Source organism: Camarhynchus parvulus, chromosome 3 (genome assembly GCF_901933205.1).
Source record: "Camarhynchus parvulus chromosome 3, STF_HiC, whole genome shotgun sequence".
Lineage (NCBI taxonomy): Eukaryota > Metazoa > Chordata > Aves > Passeriformes > Thraupidae > Camarhynchus > Camarhynchus parvulus.
In genome coordinates, this window is record NC_044573.1 from 101,956,420 (window position 1) to 101,978,005 (window position 21,586).

The window sequence follows — 21,586 nt, forward strand, 5'->3', positions numbered from 1 at the left end:
TCTGCACTGTTTTTCTCTGGTTATAATTTTCTGTCTTTCCTTATGATTATTCACCATCTGGAAGAGTCTTTAGCTGACCAAAACCAGGAGATGAGAGGCAAGGCCCGAGGAAGAATGTCAAGCACTTAGCTCACACACTCCAGAAGAAAAGTTAGATAAATCAAAAGCAATCAGTACCATTGTTGTATTAAACACATTTGCAACAATTCTCATACATATACAGTAACACATTACACAACAATACTTATACATATATTACACAACAATACATTACAACTTATACATTATAACAGTTACCTTCCTAACAACATCTATCTCTTCTAGTCAAGGCGGTCATAACTCAAAGTAAATACCTCAAATGTCTCAAACCAAATCCCTCAAATGTCCCATAATTATTACTTGTTGGTGGCTCACCTATTCCCAGGTGTCTTGATTGAGATAATCAGGTCTAGACCTCTTTGTGGCTTCCACCTGCCACTCTCAGCTTCACCGACGCCACCTCCCCCACTCCGTCCCAGTGGGTCACAGTAGCCCTAAACACTGATACTTATACATTACAGTAAACCTTACAAAAAACACATTACTTATACATTACAGTAAACATTACAACTACAGAGTCCATCCCCTCCAGGGGCTTTTCCCAAAGCATCCAGCCAGGAGCATCTGCAGCTAATCCAGCAGCAATAAAGGATATTGCTGCCAGACTGCCACAGAGCCCTGGCATGTCCAAAGCTTCTCAACCCTCTCCTGGGGTCCATCCCCTCCAGGGGAACTCACCACCTTCTCCAAGGTCTTCTGATAACAACAGAGTCCATCTCCTCCAGGGTCTTCTTCTGGTCTTTCTCTCCTGGAGTCTTGGGATCCTTCTCTTTTCTACTGGGGTTCCTGGTCTTTGCAGCAGCCTTCTCCTGGGCAGCCTTCTCCTGGCTCTTCTTGCAGCCTTCTCCTGCAGTCTTCACAACAGCCATACAGCTCCTCTCACAGTCTTCTTCTGGCTCATACTCTCTTTGGCTGACTCCACCCTTTTATGCCTCTCGTTCTTAATTGCTTACAGGTGTATGTGCCACTTGTTCTTAACTGGCCCCAGCTGCAACTCATTGGGGAATACTGTGCCCCCTTACAATTCTCCCTACATACCATCACTCAGGACTTTTGACCATGTTCTGAAGACAAAAAAGAGAAGTAAAGCAGTAGCCTAAACATCATCTTCCAAATGCTCAAAGCCATGGTATTCATGATAGCCAGAGTAAGAAGCACAAAGACAGTCACTTTTGTGCATAATATTTTCTAGGTAAATAAGCAAGTTGAAGGCTGATGAGAATAAACAAAGACAAGATTAATCCACTTTCTATTGCTATATCCATTCCATAAACTGGTGGCTTCTAAGCAATTAGATACTATGTCATCCAATAAAGCTCACTTCTATCTGTAGCTAATCAGCAGCTTAAGCTCCACCATAGACAGGCCTGGTCAAATTGATTCTGAGTGCCTGATATAAAATCTGACTACTTTGCCTGCTATCTACAAAGCAAAACTCCCAAATAAGAAAGTTAGTTTTAAAGGCATTTACCTTACTGTTCCACCTAGCAAACCAGTATGGTATGAATGCACAAAGTAGATGCAAATGAAAGGAAGAAAAATCTTCAGAGGAAATACAGTCATGCAGCAAGATTCATGCAAATAATTTGAAATATAAAGTGTATAAGACTCATTGGGTTGCCTGCACTTTAAAACTCTGTCAAAGAAACACAGAAACATTTTCCCTGCATGTAACTCCATTATTTATTTTGTGTCCAGTTATGGAGTTATTACAGGTTTTAACAAATAGCTATTTTATGCTTTAAATTGAAATATCTGGGCAATCTTTTTTTTTTTTTGTGCAATTCATAGGCATCTAATCTGCAAGAAAACAATTTTATTTCTGCTTTTCCAGTCTCATTCTAAGATTTCTTATATGTGTGTGTTTAAATAAGTCTCAGTTTTTATTGATTTCTACCTGACCTGTTGGTTTGACTTTATTTTTCCTGAAAAAATTTTCACCTGCTTTATTTATTCTGTGGGGTTTTTTTGTCAAAAGCAGCATAGCTAACTTCAGTTTTATTTTGATAAATTGCTAAATAAGTATAGGTTTGAACTACAAATTCAATTACAGAAGGTAGGATGAAAAACAGAGCACTTAACAAAGCAATTACAGAAACAGATTATTAAAACAGGAAAGAAACTTGACCTAGGTATGTCATGTTTTTACTGAAGCTTGAAGTTTGAGGCAGCTGAGCTTTGATCCTGCAAAGGCATGCTCAGAGACTTGCTTTAGCTCACTAAAATCAAGGGGGCTCTTTGCAATGCAAAAGAGCAAGCAGGTGCATCCATCTTTCTAGTACCAGAGCATAAATGTGCCAGTAATGAAATGTGTGCATGAAAGCCCACAGTCTCACTGTTTAGCAGTTTTTAGAGAAAGTAATGGAAATTATGTTAATCTGAACTCCACATTGTTCTTGATTTACATTGTACTTGTTGAAGATTAAAAAAAAGACTGGGTCTGAAGAAGAAAAAAAAAAGAATAGGGTACTAAAGAGAATGAAAATTATACTAAAGAGACAATCACCTTCATGATGTGCTTCCACACAAGAATTGCTCACCACAATATGTCTTTTGATTTTTTTCTTTTTTTGAACCATTGTCATTACAGAAAAATTTATGCAAAACTAATTTAAGTCAGGCAAACCATTTACTCTTGCAAACTTTGGATCACTGAGGAAAAATTAACAGATCCACTTCCAAGAAAAGGAGCCTTTTATATTGTTAAGAACTTTGGTGAAAATAGGGCAATGATTGTCACAGGGTTGATTCTGACCATGCTTAGTCTCTGTGGTGATTTTTTCCATCTGATCAATTCTCAGCATCTTAATGGTACCAGATGGCTTAGTAGATAAGACAAAATATTTTCTCACTCAAGTCTGTGGGAAAACACACACTTATGCTAGTGACATTAGGCTTTGTTTTGGTTTTTAACTTTTTCTTCACTTCTGGCTCAAGTAAAAAGAGATAATCTTGGTTCATGAAGACAATGAGACTCAGGTGGAGTGATTCCAAAGAGGTCCAAACCAGCATTTCATGCATCTGCCAAACACTTTAGATGGTTAATTTACAGTTTAACAGGACACCATGAATACTGGTGAGTTTAAAGCTATAAAGAGATTATCTGTAATCTAACAGATTATCTATTAACTATCTATAACAGATTACCTATAAACAACAGAAGAGATTATCTGTTACTAACAAACTACATTTTTTTAAAATGTATTTCATTATTTTATTTAAAACCAAGTATCCTGTCTCTAAATGAGTTGGTAGACACAGAGAAGTGCTGTTTATTGGTGGAATTGCAAACCTGAGTCATAGAGATGTTTACTGCTAGTTCTTGTAACTGATGTTTTCATTATTTTGCAATTTTAAAAGTGAGTTGATGATTTTTAAAAATATTTTAACTTAAATATAAATTGGTTTATATATTCATTTGATTTATTTCACTATTCTTTTTCCCATGCTCTGCTACCAGATGAAAATTAGTTACCAATTCAGTTCTTTGCCCAAAAGACTGGGCAAAGAACCCTTTGGTGTGGGGTTTTTTTGATGGTTTGGTTTTTGTTTTAATTGTGGCAAATCTCCCTTGCCCATTTTATTCCTATATTTGAATTTGAATTCTTCTATAAGGCAATAGTGTCTTTTTTGGTAGTGCAGTAGTGTCAGTAGGACAACTGCACTGGTTCTTTTTCAGTTTTCATAGTGGTTGGATATTCTAATTCCTGTCCAGAGAAAATAATAAAAAAAATTTTTGCAGTGAAACTATTTTGATTAGCTAAATGTTCAATTCTACACTAGCTGTGACACTCTTTTGGTGGCGCAAATCACCCCTATATGAAGGACACACCAACAAAAAGACAAAAATGAGCTGGTTAGAACGTCCCATTTGCAACATTAAGGACATTTCACTTCAGAGAAAAATTCTATACAAATAGATTGCATATTTTATAATTCTCTGGAAAAGAAGACTTCTGCATATAAAATCCATGCTACATCACTTAATTTTCTTAAGTGGATGAGGGGGAAATGCAGCAAAAATTCACTTATCTTCTGCTAGTTCAACTATTGCCGACTCATGTGTGTCAGTTTTAAGAATAATAACTGGAAAGAGTGAGCAGGGGATAGCTCCAAGGTATATAGTTTGCCCTAATACATACAGATGGAAATTCTAGGGCCAACACAGGTCAGGCTTGTATGATCTAGCACTGCAGAAATACAGTGAAAATATAAAGTTACTATATATTCCCAAGACAAGAGTTCTCCAATGGTAAAATATTTTTACCCTAAATTTCAGCTTGTCTTCACTCTTTGTGTATTCTTTCCCTCTAAGCACTTGTAACCTTGGATACTTGCCAGCCTGCTAGTAAAAATCCTGATCATGCAATCCTTATTCAAACAAATCTGTTGTTGATTTTTATTAAGCCCGTTCTGCTCTCTCATATTTACCTACACATTGCTACAGTGTCTCCAAAGGACCCAGGATACAGACATATATGCTGGGGAAAATATAACTCTCGATTTGGGAATTGATCATGAACTTTTCAATCAAGCAGAACTTACAGAGGAAAAATAACTTTTTCTTTTTTTTTAATCTATTGGCCAAGCTACTATGTTATTGTCCCACATTACAGCTGTTGGAGATAATGATCACTTTTTTTTAGATTGAGGTACCAAAAATTTTGTACTTACGTGTAGGTGTGAGGAATCATGTGCATGTGCCTTAGTCTTGCCTTTTTCAAACCAAAAATAGGGCTTTTGAATCCAAATTGCTTCAGTACAATATTCTCTAAATAACTACCCATGAAGATCATTATTTTAAAATTATTCCTGGGAAATGATTTTGCATGCACTTAAATCTTTACACGTGAGTAACAGCTCAGTAGAATTATCAACACACATTAATGAAAATGACATTTATAGCTCCTTTAGAAAGTTAGTACAATAAGGAATACCAACATCCATAGAATATTTTGAGTTTTGGAGAAACACAGAGTGATTCTAGTTTAATACAAGATGTTTGGCTTATATTGAAAATTATATTAAATCAATTTTGTGTCTTGAAGTAGGTAAATTAAGGAAGTATAAACTGCCCTTTTTGTGAGTGGAATACATTTATATCATAGCTAGTTAGACAAGAGCATAAGGAATAGGCCAAGAAAAATTATGTTGTCAACTGAGATAAATAGAAAAAATCACTTCTAGGAAAAAAAAATCACAGAATCAGATTAAATTGGGACAATGAAAAAGAGACAGAAAACTGACAAAAAGAAAAAGTCAAATTAAGATAACCCATGGATAACAAACACGCAAAAAAACCCTTGAGATACAGTGAATGCCATTTCATCTGAAAAGATAAAGGAAGTTATCTGATGTTTTAAAAGTAACAGAGAAGAACTTGTGGTGGAAATGGCTTCCTCAAATCTTTTGATGAACAAAGTGGATTGACTGTCAATCAACTTAACAACGCAGGAAGAGAAACTACTTGAGGCTGAAGCAGCAGATTTGTATTATAGAAAGACTAGACATTTGCTGTAATAATTTTTTTTAATTACTTAATTTTATATATGAGTTGAATTTACAATCAGCAAAAGGAGATAAAATGTTAAATAGTTGTGGAACATTTTAGTTCTAAAGACAATTACGTAGAATTTTGCACCTTTTTGTAATAGAACACCAGTAAATTTTAATCAGTTTTTCAATACTATTTAGATACTTACCAGTACTTTTGTGCATATGTGAACCGAGAAAGAAATTATCAACAAGCAGCACTTTAATGTAGGAAGGCTTTGAGGTCTCAAGAGACTAGCTCTGTTCTAGAAAGTATCATGCTGCCTAATTCCCATGAGGACGACTTACCTAGTGTAAACATCAGTAACAAATAGGTTTTCTTGAATGAAGCTGGAGAAAGTCGTAAAAGGCTTTCAAGATTTGCAAAATTCTTTCCCAAAGAGGGCTTTCCCATCAGAACAGAAGCAGCTAGGTACCTTGTAATTTGGAACCAAAGTAGGCATACAGGTTGTATATATGTGTTGGCAGATAAGGGAGACAAGTTTGTACTAACCCAGACAGGAACTTGGAAAACCCCACTCCCATTATTAAGCATCATATATTTTACCTCATGTTCATACCATCCAAATACTTTGTTTGTGTTCAATGTTAAGGTCATGAGTAACTCTGCTTAGTTTAAGTGTGAACATTCAGGAGGTTCAAATGGAAAAAACAATAATTCCCAAGTCTAAATTCAAAGTAGCATCCAAGCTTCATGGGTGAAGCTTCTGTTTTGAGGATGAGTGTTTTAAGGCAACTATAACTACTCTGCCTTTATACATCCTCAGCACAGGAAGAATTTGCTTCTTATCTTTTCAATTATCTCCAGGTCAAACATTATATTTACTGAGGACCTACAATTGAGCATATTTGCAGGATTCCTCTAGAACACTCTTTCTTAGGTGTGTGTTGTAACACAAAATTCTGCACTGATGAGATGTGGAAAAAACACAATCCTTTCGGCCTCCCATTTCTTTCATATTCTTGGCTGACAAAATGCAACAGGGGAAAAAATAGAAGTTGTTTCACCAGCATCTTTCTACAATGAGTTTGTTGGTTTGTTGGCTAGGTCACTCTTCTGAAAATACTTGCTCTTACTTGGATTTGACGTTCTTGAAGGTCTTTTCCAACCTTAACAATTCTGAGTGCTGTACTCTACAGTCATATATTCTTCACATCCGAGGAAGGAAAGGCCACATAACACCTTATTTGGTAGCCAAGGTCTGGGGCAGGGCTTCAGGACCCATATTCCAGTTTAAGAGACATGACACCTACCACCTGAAGATGCCTACTTGCAAACAAAATGGAGTTGTAGATTGACCCTGCTCTGGACTGGTTTAAGCATCAAATTGTTACAGCTGCTGATAAGTGCAAATCCCTCTTGTACACATCTAGATGTCCCATTTGTTCGAGGGAAGAGGGGCACCTGATTTTATAGTGCAAACCCAACTCCAAGTGCTCCCCTTCTCAGCAGCACAGTGCACTTCTCAGTGCAAATATTACACCTGGCTCCAAGTGTGGAAGTTTTAGGCATTGCAGCATTAAACTATATCTGCCTGAACACTTTCCTAGTTCTTAAGACAAGTGACTCTGAGCACTATATTCTCCCATTCTTCAATTTCCTTTCATTAGAAAAAAGTTACAAAATTGTCACAAGGTTTAGGTTATAACAAAAGGCAGAAAAGCCAGAAAAAAGTGGCCATATGCTGCCTGCATAAATGACTAGAAGATGCATATGAGTTCAGAGCAGAGGAAATTATTCCTAACACCTGTGAAGGATGTATTTCAAAGAGTGTTTAGGATGATTTCACTTTGGAGATTAATGTTAAAAGGGAAGTGAGCGGTTGCAGGATGGAAAGACGTTTCGTGAGTGTTATCTGAGATGCAATCTTTCAGTTTGGGAAAGAATTGTAGATGCCAGGGCAATCTTAGGGCTATTTTGCTCTCAGATATCATACTTGTAATTTGATGGAGAAAAGATGATAGAAAAATGGGTAAGGAAATTATTTAGCTCAGGAGTAATGCAATTATTGAGACATAATTCATGCAAACAGCATCCCTGTTACTGGCTATAAATGCCTTTTGGCTTCTACTTGTGAAGTACAAATGCATTTTATACCCCTCCCTCCTCACCTGTGTTCTGAGAGGACATATCCTGTAGAAAAGGCCTCTTCTTTAAAAGGATTAAGGGGACAGTACCTTCACTGTGGTAGTCACACTGCAAAAGGAGAAAGAGAAGACAATGCTGGCCTCTGTGGCAACCAAGACAGCATCCACTCAAGTTCCAGCGCTTCAGAGGCTAAGTGCAGAGCTAGTTGTCTACTCAAAAAGATCATAAATAATGCAATTAGATTTAAAGATTTCAGATTATTCATTCAGAGTATTCAGCAAGTACTGAGAAAACAAATCAGCCTGGAGAGACAGAAGCCCACGCTGGAAAATATTTGCTATATAGAAAATTTGTAAAGTACACTGGAAAGAAAGGGAATAAAATGAGGATCAGCAATAAGAACATTGACTTAGCGTGTGGACATAGGAATACTCTGTGTTTTTCTTACCTAGATGTTCCATCCCTTCCCACCATTATACTGGATTGCCATGAGGCAGTGCTTGCAGATTGTTCAAATAATCCAACATTAAAAATCCAGCAATGCCTTAACTTGCAAGAGAAAATTTTCAGTTCCTCCTTTTCCATTGCCTTTATTGACATGCTAAAGCCATGTTGTTCCTTCAGATGAGCTTATAGCATGTTTTCTTTTATTGCTGCTAAAGCCTTCTCTGCTCTCTTAAGTTTTTGACCAGGCTCCTCATCGCTCTGCTCTGCTCATATAAAATACAGCTGCCAAAATAGCCATGTCAGTTGATATGACAGGCTTTCTTCTGTTCTGAAGCTCTTTCTCCTTCTCCTGTTTCCTACATCAGTCAGCCTTTATGTCTTTGCCACTGTGCTCACCTTGGAACCTGTCCATCTTTACATCATTTAGCTGCTGTGGTAGCAAACACCTTTCAAGTTCCCTCTGGGTTGCCCTTTAATGCTACAATAGGCTCCTCAAGTTGATCTTGCCATTAACAACTAAGGAAAGAAAAGTTAAAAAACACTGAAAAAAGAAGAGAGCACTCTGGTATGAATTCACTAGCAAATAGGATGGCTGATATAGATCAGATACTTTAAGTTTTCTAAAGCCACTGAGACCTGCATACTTAAATGCACGATTTTCCTTGCTCTATTTTTTTGTCTTATCATTCTTCTCCTCTTTTGCTGCCATCATTTACTTGGCTCAGGCAAAATACTTCTTGCAGCAAGTTTTCCACCTGCAAGGGAACGTTCATAATACAAACACAATGACATTTTTGTTTTGAGTGAGCCCTCCAGGAACTTGACAAAAGATACGTTATTATTATAATATTTTAGAAACTACAACTAAGTGTTACATAAACCACTCAAACTACATCTTTATAAAGGAACAGGTTCTGTGGTCATGTAATTTTGCAAAATATTAAAAAAGTTTGAGCTACCTGATGACCCAAATCAACTCAGTTTGAGGTAGGCTCTGTCCATCATCTATTAAGCAAGACATCACTCCTAACACAAAAGTGCAAGTTAAATTCCACTAATAAATAAAGTGTATAATATAATGAATTAATATATTCATTATAAAAGTCTATAATATAATGAATATGAATAATAAATTGTGTATAATATAATGAATATTAATAATAAAGTGTATTGTATACAAAAAAAGTACTTCAGATTTTCAGTTTGAGCAAAAGTGACAATTTTTCTCGTTATATATATCATGGTTTAGAGCCATCAGGAAATAACAACTTCCTTTTTAGCCTTAACTTTACTATTTTCCACGTTTTATAGTACAGCTACCATTTACATGTATTTATTTCTCAGATAATGTAATACACTCTAACACTATCTTTTCTATTTGAAGTAGCTGAAAGTTTAAAATAGTGCCGCGGCCAGGTTGAGGGGAGAAACACACCGATGCGATGCGAGTAAAAGAAGCTCCATTTATTGCCTCTATCAGCGCTACTAATATACAGTAAAAACTTTCTTGTACACGCGATCACGCAGAATATGATTGGATCCTCCGCCTTGTTCACGAGGCTGGCACGAGTCTTGTCTCTGCAGTCATTGGTTGCCAATCCATGCTCATTGGTTGCTACATATGACGATAATCATTTCTAAGTTTTGCTTTTCTGTAGCCCTGGAATTCCGTTATTCTGATAAGCTTGGCACATAGTACTTCTATTTTTCTTTCCTCAAGGACACCGTAACTGCCACAGCTACTTCCCATGCCTGCAACCCCCAACATCTCCCCCTCTTTTTTCAAATAAGGCGTTTGTGATAATCTTTGCATAGTACATTGTGCGATACATGGCTTAAAAAGCAAAATAAGCAACAAAATATACAAAGGTTCTACATACATCATAATCCTGGTATTATGCATTGACTAACCCATAGCTTTTTCCCGCAAGATCCACATCTAATAGCTATCCAAGCAAAGCATTCACAGTTGTCGCAAGCAAGACAAGGTCGATCAGAAAGATCTGCTACCTGAAATTCTCTAATATATTCTAACGCATCAAGAAATCCTGATAAAGAATTACTTCTTTCTAACACTCTGTCCAGTCCTTTAGAAATACCCTTAAACTTTTCCAGTTGAGGACGCAACACCAGTTGTATCTTGTTTTCCACGCGTCTCAAGTCGTGGCCCTGAAGCTCCTGGAGGGCCCGAATCATTTTCTTCAGTTTTGTCCAAGGCAGTGACTTTGTCGGAATCAGCAATACGGTTAATCCATGGTTTTACCCATTTTGCAGGAACCCAGCGTGGTCGATCTTTTCCTGCGGAAACACAAGCATATCCCCGTCCCCAAGTTAATAATATTACTGGCTCTTTATCCCATCTACCTGTGTGTGGGTTCCATGTGACCACGGGAGCCCTTAATATTGGCTCCTCCGTGGTAAACTGCAATTGTATGGGTTTGATATCCTGTTTTTCATTGAGTGCTATTGGATTTTTCCAATTCAGGACATAACATGCTTTTGCCACTCTGTCATGTGGTGAGAGGGAAATCTCCCCCTCTTTTTTCAAAGCAGCGATCAAACGCTTTAGATCTTGATGTCGTCTTTCAATAATTCCTTGGCCCGTGCTGTTATAAGGCACTCCTGTAATATGCTTAATGTTCCATTGCTGCAAGAATGTTTCAGTCCATTTACCAACATAAGCGGGCCCATTATCTGTTTTTATAATCTCTGGAACTCCTAAAGCTGCGAAAGCCTGTAACCAGTGTTGTTTAACTGCTCGGAAGGCGGTCGTGGTCGCAAGAGTCGCCCAAACCGCATGACTGTAAGTGTCCACCGAGACGTGCATGTATTTTAATTGTCCAAAAGGCGCATATTCTGTAACATCTGTTTGCCACACCTTCTGTGGCCCCAAGCCTCTAGGATTTACTCCACTATGTTGTATGGGGCTTATTCTAGCACAATCCGGGCAAGATGCTACAATATTTCTTGCTTGTGTCCTTGAAGTACCGAAGTCCTGTTGCAGTCCCTTAGAAGATTGATGAAAAAATTCATGAGACCTTTGTGCATCGGTCAGAGTGGCCACAAGACATCCACCTGCTACAGCATTATCAATGACTTGATTTCCTGTAGTCATAATTCCAGGCACATTTGTATGACTGCGTATGTGACTGCACCAAAGGGGCTCAGTTCTTTCTTTTAAAAGTCCTTTTAATTGAATTACCAGTTGTTCAATTTTTTCTGTGCCAATTTTGCCAATTTTTGCATAATCTATTCGATTGACTAAGCTAACTGCGTATGCAGAATCAGCTATAATATTTAAAGGCTCTTTTGCAAAGTGCTGTAAGACTTGTACAATTGCTTGCAATTCCAATATTTGAACAGATTTTCCTTTTTCCATCCACATTTTTGTTTCCCATTGCCCTTTTATCATTAAAGCATACCCATATTTTCCTGTTTTTCCACTGGCATCTGTGAATACAGTAATAGCCCCTACAATTGGCTTTTCTTTTATTAATGGTCCTCTCATAATGATAGCTGTAGTCTTAAACAATGGATGAGAGGGATAGTGAATGGACATTTCTATGCCAGCGATAGCTAGCGCAAATGTCACGCTTTGCATTGACCACTCTTGAATCAAATCCTTAGTTTTCCAGACGCACCCTTTCCTTAGCTTTTAACAGTAATGCTCCAATGTATTCAGGACAGGTAGTAACTGAGGCAGTGGGTAAAAAAGATGGAAAAACCCATTCTAAAATTCTGAGTCTACTTTCCTCTATTTGGGCAAGGATGGCAGATCGACTGTGTTCAGGGCCATAAACTATAATACTGATGGGCAGTTGAGGGTCATACCTGTAAGCCTGTTGCTGATCAATTTTCCTGGTAATGTTCTCTAAGGCATTTTTGGCCCCCAAGGTCAATTGTCGGGGCTCACAAGGATCTACTGAGCCTCGCAATAATTCAAAAAGAGGTTCCATATCCTCGTTTGAGATTCCACACCATGTTCGAATCCACTGCAGCTCACCCACCAATTTTTGCACATCATTTACAGTGGCAATGTCACTATGCAATTTTAATTTGCCTGGTCTAATGCGAGTTTCTGTGACCATCATTCCCAAATAATTCCAGGGGCTTTGCCTTTGTACCTTTTCAGGGGCTATGGATAGTCCATACTTTTTCAGCAATATAATAAGCCTTTCCTCGGCCTGAGGTTCTAATTCTTGTGGAGTAGCAATAAGAATATCATCCATGTAATGATACACTGTGGGCTCTGGATATTCCTTCTTCCACTCAGTTAATGCCAAATCTACATACCATGGACAAATTATAGGACTGTTCCGACTTCCTTGTGGCAGAATAGCCCATTCATACCTTTGTGCAGGCCTGGCTACATTCTCTTGTGGGACACTGAAGGCAAACCTTTCTGTATCTTCAGGGTGCAATGGGATAGAGAAAAAACAATCTTTTAAATCAACAACTAACAATTTCCAGTCCTTTTTTAATGCAGCAGGAGAAGGTAAACCTGGTTGCAATGCCCCCCATTGGTTTCATGATTGCATTCACCTTTCGCAAATCATGTAGCAATCGCCATTTTCCTGATTTCTTTTTAATAACAAAAATGGGCGTATTCCATTCACTAACAGAGGGCTTTATATGGCCTAATTTTAACTGTTCATCCACTAGCGTGGAAACTGCTTCTAATTTCTCCTTGGTTAATGGCCACTGAGGCACCCAAACAGGCTCATCTGATTTCCATTTTAACTTAAGTGTGGGTGGCCTCTGTCCCTCAGCGGCCAACGTTAAAAATGCTGAGTCTGTAATGTCATCCCCCATTGACTCATGACGTCTCGTCCAAGGATCCACAGAGGCGTATGCAATATGAAGGGATGCACCCAGGCTTTCTTTCCCTCTTTACAATCTGTGAAACAAACCAAATTGATACTTTGCATTGAAGTGGATTCTCCTCCGATCCCACTAACCATGGTGCTAACCGAGCGGAGGCCCCAAGATTTTGGCCAAGCACTATATGGAATGATTGCAACATCTGCACCAGTGTCTAACATCATCTCTACTTCGCCAATGCGCTGAGCTGACCCTTGGCAAGATATATATACCAGATGTAATGGACGTTCCTTACTTACCAAAGTAGTAAACATTATCACAGGTCCTGCTGTATTGCCAGAACTGCCAAAAGCACCTTCCCCTCTCGTCTGGTTCATTGATACTGGCACCTGTGCTCTGAAAGGAATCAATTGGGCAATTCTGCTGCCTTGGTTAATGGTTGCTGGAGGAGCAAACACTTTCACCATTATTTTTATTACCCCCTCATAATCTGAATCAATCAATCCTGGCATAACAAATATTCCCTGTCTGCTTATAGAAGATCTGCCAATTAACAATGCACTTAACCCATGTCCCAGTGGTCCTGAGGCTGTGGAATCAATCAAGGTTACCTCTGTAGTATCAATAGTCACTGTCCTTGCCACGGCCAAATCGACTCTTGCGCTTCCTCAGGTGGCAGCGGCGAGTTCATTGAGGCAGCCATGACATGTCGCTGTGGTGCTGGGTATTTCGGAGCCGCGCCCAACCCGCGGGCGCCTGTAAGTTTCCCTGCAGTGGAGTCCCGTCCTTCTTGAAGCGCGACCTACATCCTGCAGCACTGTGACCAAACTTATTACATCGATTACATACACCTGTGGCACCATTCCCTCCCGCCTTCTGTGGGCGGTTAGGGCAATTTCTTTTTAAGTGCCCTAATTGACCACATACAAAGCATGCACCTGCTAAAACACGAACAAATCCATGTCCCTGCAAGGACTGGAGGATTATCTCAAAATCTTGGAGGTGAAGAATGGATCCTGATTTGAAAATGAAACATTGATCTGTTCTGTTTCAGTCTCTATGCAATATTGCATAGGGAAATGTAAGATAACAGTAATTAGAAATCAATCAGATAATACCAATACATACATAACCAATAACACATCTGAAATCATACAATTATCAATCACTGCAACACTGAACTGTCATCCCAGAGTCTGCGACAGCTGATGAACCTTAAAACAACAGAGAACTGGAGAACTCATGTCCGGATTCATGTTTCTCCAAACTCCCTTTGAAAACAGGCTCAGCTATCATATATGGTCAAATTGTCAAGCCAAAGGGACTTGAATACTTTTTGATGCAGAAAACATCTGGGCTGATTGTCAATCATTCCATTCAAGTAGAGCTAGAACTTGGCCAGAGTTCGAACTCTAATTGATGGACATCACTTAATACATTTTAAAACAAGACTCTTAAAAACAGCAATTATGAGTAGGAAACCTTAGAATTAAAAATCAATCAAACCATTAAGTAATTGAATTCCTCCGAAACTTCTGTCTGGATAGAAATTCTTCAAACACAGCAAACCTCTTGAATTCTCGGCTGCAGTACTCTATAATAACTGAAGAAATAATGACTGAAGAAAACCATGAAACTGGCAATCTGGATTCAAAAGAAACCCAAAAAACATGAGTAGTTAAGAAACAAAAAGAGAAGATTCTGAAGAGACACGTAGATGATCTTGTAGATGATCACACAAAGAGATAATGAAACACATTAAAGCTGGCTGTAAATATTACAACACCTTGATAATAATTCTTATCATAAATTTTGAGAATTCTCATTATATAATCAACTTATCAACAGGAAGTGTTTGAAGGGGTTATCACGATCTTTTTAAAGTATTCATATAGCATTAATAACAATCCTTATTTATCAGTATCACCTATAAAATCCAAAAATAACAAAGGTTACAAACTCAATGCCAACAAAACTCTGAACCATTGGAGAATCAGCTGATGATCCCACAGATAGGATCTGATTGATATTTCTCAAATGCTCTGTCTTCAGAGATATTTCAGGTAATTGAATCATTACTAATACTTCTATCTTTATATGGTAGCTTCCTTCCCTTAGAGGCATTTTTTACAATAGAAGATTTCCCTCTACATCATATTTCGAATAACATTGATTTGCACAGGTTTCCTTTTTCTTTTTCTGTATCTTGGGCAAAAGCCCGGTGCTTTCTCACTTTACACTGATTTTGGACAGCTTTTGACTCTATCTTTTGCATCTGAAGCCTGATCATCTGGTAAATGCTGTTTCCGTCACTTCTGTGGGACCGGACTGTTGAGGAGCTCGGTGTGTCTCACACAACATGTGCTGCACCCGCGAAAAATCTCCAACTTGAGATTTTGATGGAGGCTGAAACTGTGTGCTGGCTGCTGTGGTTGCCCGTGTGCTGGCTGCTGGGGCTGGCTGTGTGCCCGCCGCCACGGGATCGGAGCAGGGCCGGTACCTCGGGCACCCTCTGCACCCTGACCACGCCCCGCTCTGCCTGTGACCGACACCCGCGCTGCCCCGATCCTGATCTGGCTCCGTGCCAACGCCCGCGACCGGCGCTAGCGCAGTCCCCGCTTCGGCCGGTGTCCATGCCGCGTCTGCGAACTGGGGAAAAAACCCTCCCCGCTCCGACTTCCCGTGCGCGTTCCCCGGGTGGCCCGCTGCTCGCGGCGCCATCGCAGTCGGGCGGCTTGTCCCCTTCGCGCGCGTCTTTGACACCCCTTGCGTGAAACTGCCGCCGCCATCGCGCGCGCGCCCGCCTCGCCCGTGCCTCCCGCCCTCCCGCGGTCCGCGCGCTCCGCTCCGTCCGGCCGGGCCCCGCGGGGCTGCCCTCGCCGCCGGACCAAGCCCTGGATGGCTGCTGACCGCCCGCTGTTGCGATTGCGTGCACCGCCGCGGCGCTGCTGTCGCCTCCAGTGCTGCTGTACCTGCGACTCCCCCCGCTGCCGCCGGCACCAAAGAAGAAAGTCCACAAGGTCCTGTCTGTGTATTGAAAATCCTGTGTCCTTTGCTATACTTAGCAGTCCATCTACGGTAGCCTTTTCTAACGCTGATGCAGCGGATCCCATCCCGAAACCAGACCGAAGTCTGCCTGACTCACCCAGTCAGCCGTGGCCACGAATTTTTCCTGCTTCTTTGAGCAGCCTGCTTCTTTGAGCAGCCGGGATTTCTCCACCTTCTCTCGTCCGCCCTTCTTTCCGAGATCACGTCGGGGTCACCAGAAATGCCGCGGCCAGGTGGAGGGGAGAAACACACCGATGCGATGCGAGTAAAAGAAGCTCCATTTATTGCCTCTATCAGCGCTACTAATATACAGTAAAAACTTTCTTGTACACGCGATCACGCAGAATATGATTGGATCCTCCGCCTTGTTCACGAGGCTGGCACGAGTCTTGTCTCTGCAGTCATTGGTTGCCAATCCATGCTCATTGGTTGCTACATATGACGATAATCATTTCTAAGTTTTGCTTTTCTGTAGCCCTGGAATTCCGTTATTCTGATAAGCTTGGCACATAGTACTTCTATTTTTCTTTCCTCAAGGACACCGTAACTGCCACAGCTACTTCCCATGCCTGCAACCCCCAACAAAATAGTCTTTAAAACAACAGCTAAAAAAAAAAAAATTAAAGCTGAAAACCCAGCTTTGCAGAGGTAAGAACCTTACATCAAATTATTCCATTTAGGATCTCTAGAAGCATTGAACAAGCTCACTCAGTCCCCAAGCTCACATTTGCAGGAGGAAATTCAAAAACAGCTGAACGAATGCATATGTTAAGCAACCTGACCTTGACTCTGTGCTCTGTACATGATGCTAGTGATATCTTTGTGAGCTGTTTCAGCTGAGCTAATGAGTACAATTCCTAGACAAGATCAGAATGAGAGCTCAGGAGAATGCAGGTGACTCAGAGCTAATGCGATATCAGATGGAGAAAAAAAAAGAGCAAAGACACACACTCACTTGATTTCTCTGAGGGGCTAAACAGAAACACTGAAAAAAAAGTCTATTGGAAGAGAGGGAGTGGGAAAAGATGCCTTTGGTAAGTGTAGGGAGTTAAGAGGTTTTGTGCTGCAATTCATTTTCAATATTTTGTGTAAAAGAACTGCTCAGAGCATCCTCAAGAGTCTCTCTCTGGGAAATTTCACTGTAGCAAGTAGCTGCTAATTCCATTTTAAATTAGTATGTGTTTCTGAAGTACAACTTTGGCCTTTTAAGAACACATCTACTGAATGCTTTAAGCCAAGTGTTCTTCAGCTGCTTGAAGGTAAGGGTGTGCAGCATACTGGTTATCCCCTGGAGCTGTTCTCCAAGGCCTGCTCTGTGTTTGGTGCAAGGCTTGTTTTATCCTTAGCAGACCAGACAGTTTTAATGCAAGCTACAACACTCAGCTGAAATCCTTACCCCACACACCGGCAAGTTGGGAATATTCAAAAGCCTTTGACCCAGCTTTGAAAGAGAATTTGGCATACTGCAGAGAAAACCAGAGGCTAATCAAGAGGAGTTTTACTGAGAAAGTCAATGATAGTGAGCTAAGAGAAATTTTTTAGTGCATGAACCAGGTAAAAATCAATTTTTTTTCTTCACTTTTTTTACTATTAAAAAACCAAGAAACTCTTCTACTTACGTCTGAAAATACCCAAACTACAACTGAAATATTTAATGGATTTGAAATAGCTAGAAAAGGATAAAAAAGGCTGTGAGTACAAAATAAGAAACTTGATGTTTCGCGTGTTTGGTTCTTTACCCTGAAGGTCAGACTGGAGAGGTGTGACAAATACATGAGAAAGTTGGACAGCAGTAATTCAAAAAAGAATAAACATATTGTGCCTTTTTGATATTCTAATTGCATTTCTTCCTTCTGTTTCTTCAAATCACATCTGACACTTATATAGTTAGATTAATCTGATAGATTGCAAATGTATTCCAGGGTTGTAAATGTATTTGGCACATTAAAAATATGATCATATTGGTCAAAAATATCTGCATCTTGTCCTTCTAAGGGCATTCAATTTTTTTTTTACCAGTAAGTTGTAAAGTTTGCGTTCTTACTTTGCTCCAAACATTATTTAACATACTTGCTACATGGTTAGATCTGTCACTTTCACTTGCCATGCCCAGTAGCTCTGATGTCCTTAGTATTCAATAATATGAAATAGTACTTTTTGCATCCCTGTATTATATTCTGGGAATTTAAGACCTGTCACACTGACAAATGTTTAATTCTCTTCAAGCCTGATAGAAGAGACTATGATTCTGTCCTGAAAAGGCTGGTGTTCTTCATCACAGTAAAACTTTTTATATTTTTGCATGTTATTAATACAATTTTAAATTACAAATATTAAATTATCATTTCAAATAATAAATTAAATAAAAAAGCAAATAAGCAAACAGAAAACTTTATTCCATATTTTCTAATTGTTTCATTGTGCTATTTTTTAATTATTTGATTGTGTTATTTTCTTTACCACAACACTTTCATAAACCATTTTTGGATCTGTGTTTATTGTGGACAGATTTTATTTTTGGGGTTTTTTTTGTTTGTTTGATTCATTTCATGTTTGTAATGGCATGATGGACTTTATATCCTGAGCTGCTGCTTGCAGTTTTCAAATAAAATGCTCTTCACAGTCTGTAACCTCCTAGGTACTGACACCTCCCTTTAGATTTTTATTTTAAAAGAAGGTAGAAAAGACATGTACAGATAAGAGTTCTATATACACTGTCTTGCACCCTGTTTATAACAGTTCAGGATCTATAGTTCAGCTTATTCTATAGTCAAGGTATAGAATGTTTCTGATGTAATTTCATTTTATATTACTATATATTCTCATATGCATATTCTATATGTATATGAGAATACATATATGCAAACTCCACAGAGCAGGATTAAATGTAGATAGGAAAGAGTACTAATCCCCTGGTTTTGTTGTCTTGTTACATATTTTGTGTGAAAGCTTTAGAATTTTATCCATGCAAAATAAAATTATTTTTATAACCAGAAAAACCTCTCCTAGCTTATGCTGACAAATAAATCAGGTGGGAAGTTCCATTTGCTTAGCTGCATCAAATATTTAAAGAAGTTGAAGAGCTTTGTCCACACACCCCAATCCAAAGTAACAATGCACGAAGTAAGACAAATAACAATCAGAAAATGTTTTTAGAAAAAGACCATTAACCTCTTTCTGTTGAACTATGTAGGAAATTTTTGAAAGTATTTGTTGGCAATTGCTTGTTGCTTCAAAGAAGCAGTACTTTTTCATCACAAGTACTACTCTGCAATTTCTCTGAGCAATTCACCAACCATTAGAGAGCATTTGGTACCTATGTAGCCTTTTCCTTGTAGCTACTGCTTGAGAGGTTTGCTTCATGTTCTGTCTGGGGTGCCCAGATCCAGCAGCTGTGTGGGCCAGACCTGTGCTTCAGGAATTCATCACCTGCAAAACAAATCTTGTCTGTTGCCTACAAGTGTATTCACCAGCTCAATCAGAAGCAGAAAGTTGAGGGTTTTTCCAGTCTCCAGGACCTGCATGCTAAGCCTGAAGACAATGAGTTCTGTGCTGATTTGTGGGGGCTTTAAACCATTAAATTGTGGTAAATATATTTTACCTGGAAGACACTCTTTACTCATCTTCCTGTGGAACTGGCAGGTACAATCAGTGGAGGTAGACTATTATTGTTCTCTACTGATTTTGAGAGTAATTTGGGTGCTAATTACATTTAAGAGACATGAGGAAGACTTCACATTTGTTGCTCATTGCATTTCAGGGTAGTTGTTGTATGCAGGGCTATAAAAAGGAAAGATTTTTGTATGATAAAATAGCTGGGCAAAAATATCAGAGCTTGGTAATAGCAAAAGAATGTTAATCATTCATCACACTCTGCAATCCTATCTATATTCTCTCAGAAGATATAAATACTAAACAACTAAGGCCCACAATCTCTCAGCAAGTTGACTCTTATTATTTCCATTTTATAGAAAAACTGCAAGGCACAAAAATGAAACACTTTAGTTAAGGTCACAGAGCAAGTCTGCTGAAGATGTGCAAATAGATTCAAACTCTGCTGATTCTTATTTTGTTTTTTTAACTGAAGAACGGGTTTTTTCTGCAACATTTCTCTCACTCATTAAACATCTCCTGCATAGTTTAAACTAAGAGCATCATTAAGAAGTGAAGTTAATTACCTTCTCTCCTTTTAAAAACTATTTGCTGATTTCTATATTGAAAAGATTCGAGCAGGTTTTCTCATGTGTTTATAATGGTAAAATATCTAAACACAAATATGAAAATAATCGTTCTGCTTTGCCATGTTTTCATGGTATAAACAGCCAATAACACCCACAGCAACTTTATTAAGACAAAGATTAGCAAATATAGGAGTTTAATTGGATTTTGTTTTCAAACATATCAAAGCCCTTGTGTTACACTCTTGTGTTATACTTGTGTTTACACTCTATTTCTTCTTTATAGGCAAACCTGACAGTATGAAAATTAGGTCAGTGTTTGAACCAACAAAATTTTTGCATTTTTCTAGTGAAATGGGAGGCTAATTTTTCACAGTATGTTATGAAAGAATTTCTAAAATATCATTTTTTAAAGCATGTACAAGTCATGGATAGGGCAAAATTTGAAAGTAGGAATGTTAACTGCTTAATATAATACCCAGAATCTTTAGTAAATTCCCTCTGGTGTATTATTTGAATTTTCAGGTCTTTACATAAAAGTAAAATATTTAACCTACAGGCACTTATGGAAATATTTCATATAGAGCCTAGAGAGTCAAATTCTCATTGCAGAGGACTTAGGCAACAGCCTCATATTCCTAAGTTCAAATGTTAAGGTACCTGTGGGACATTCCACCCTCTCAGCTGCTGTGTAGGCTTTCTGTCTCTGGAGACCTCTTCATCCAAATTGTTGGTGAAGTCTCCAGCATGAAAATCCAGACTGGCTGCTTGGCTCTGAGGAAGCTACAGATCTTTCTACTGTGACTGAGCTAGCAAAAGCCTGGGAACATGTCATTACCCTCCTAGGATTCTCAAATCAAAACGTGCTCTCCCTATAGTATGTCTCACCCCCTTGGGATTCTTGGAGCATGACTGAACTTCACATAGGTCAACATGGAGAGAGAGGAAGGATACCTAATTGACATGTAGCTGAAAGCATTGACCTATGATGTCACAAGATGTCCTTAAAATGTGTTTTGTTTCATTTTAAAACAGATATTTGCCCATTCTGCAATCTGTCACATGAAGCTGCTGTATTCTAGGATGCATCACAGATGGAAGATTTTGTCTCCACAGCCACAATGTTCTGGTGAGAATCACATTCTGTTACAGTAGTCAAGTATTTAAGTCTCACCTGTGATGCACAAAGACCTTTATTTCTGAATTCCTCCTTACAGCTTAGTTGTTAGATTTCTTTCCTGGAAGATAAGAACCCAAATCAAACACAGAAGGTATTTGGATTTTATTCTCCCATTTTCTAGAATGGCATTCCACCTGCCAATCCAGAAAGATTCTACTCCTTCATCCACTT

At 38.9% G+C, this 21,586-nt stretch overlaps 1 protein-coding gene across 2 annotated transcripts in view; it reads left to right on the top strand.

The window, feature by feature from the left end:
- FUT9 (fucosyltransferase 9) overlaps positions 1 to 21,586 on the top strand; it is a 108,286-nt gene that overhangs the window by 62,879 nt on the left and 23,821 nt on the right. Inside the window, exon 2 of one of the 2 annotated variants that reach the window (XM_030944890.1) lies at positions 21,271 to 21,364. In XM_030944890.1, coding sequence (XP_030800750.1) covers positions 21,298 to 21,364 — 67 coding nt within the window. In that variant the 5' untranslated portion in view covers positions 21,271 to 21,297. Of the gene's footprint in view, positions 1 to 21,270; positions 21,365 to 21,586 lie in introns of those variants that run through there. The other variant, XM_030944891.1, reaches the window with a different exon arrangement.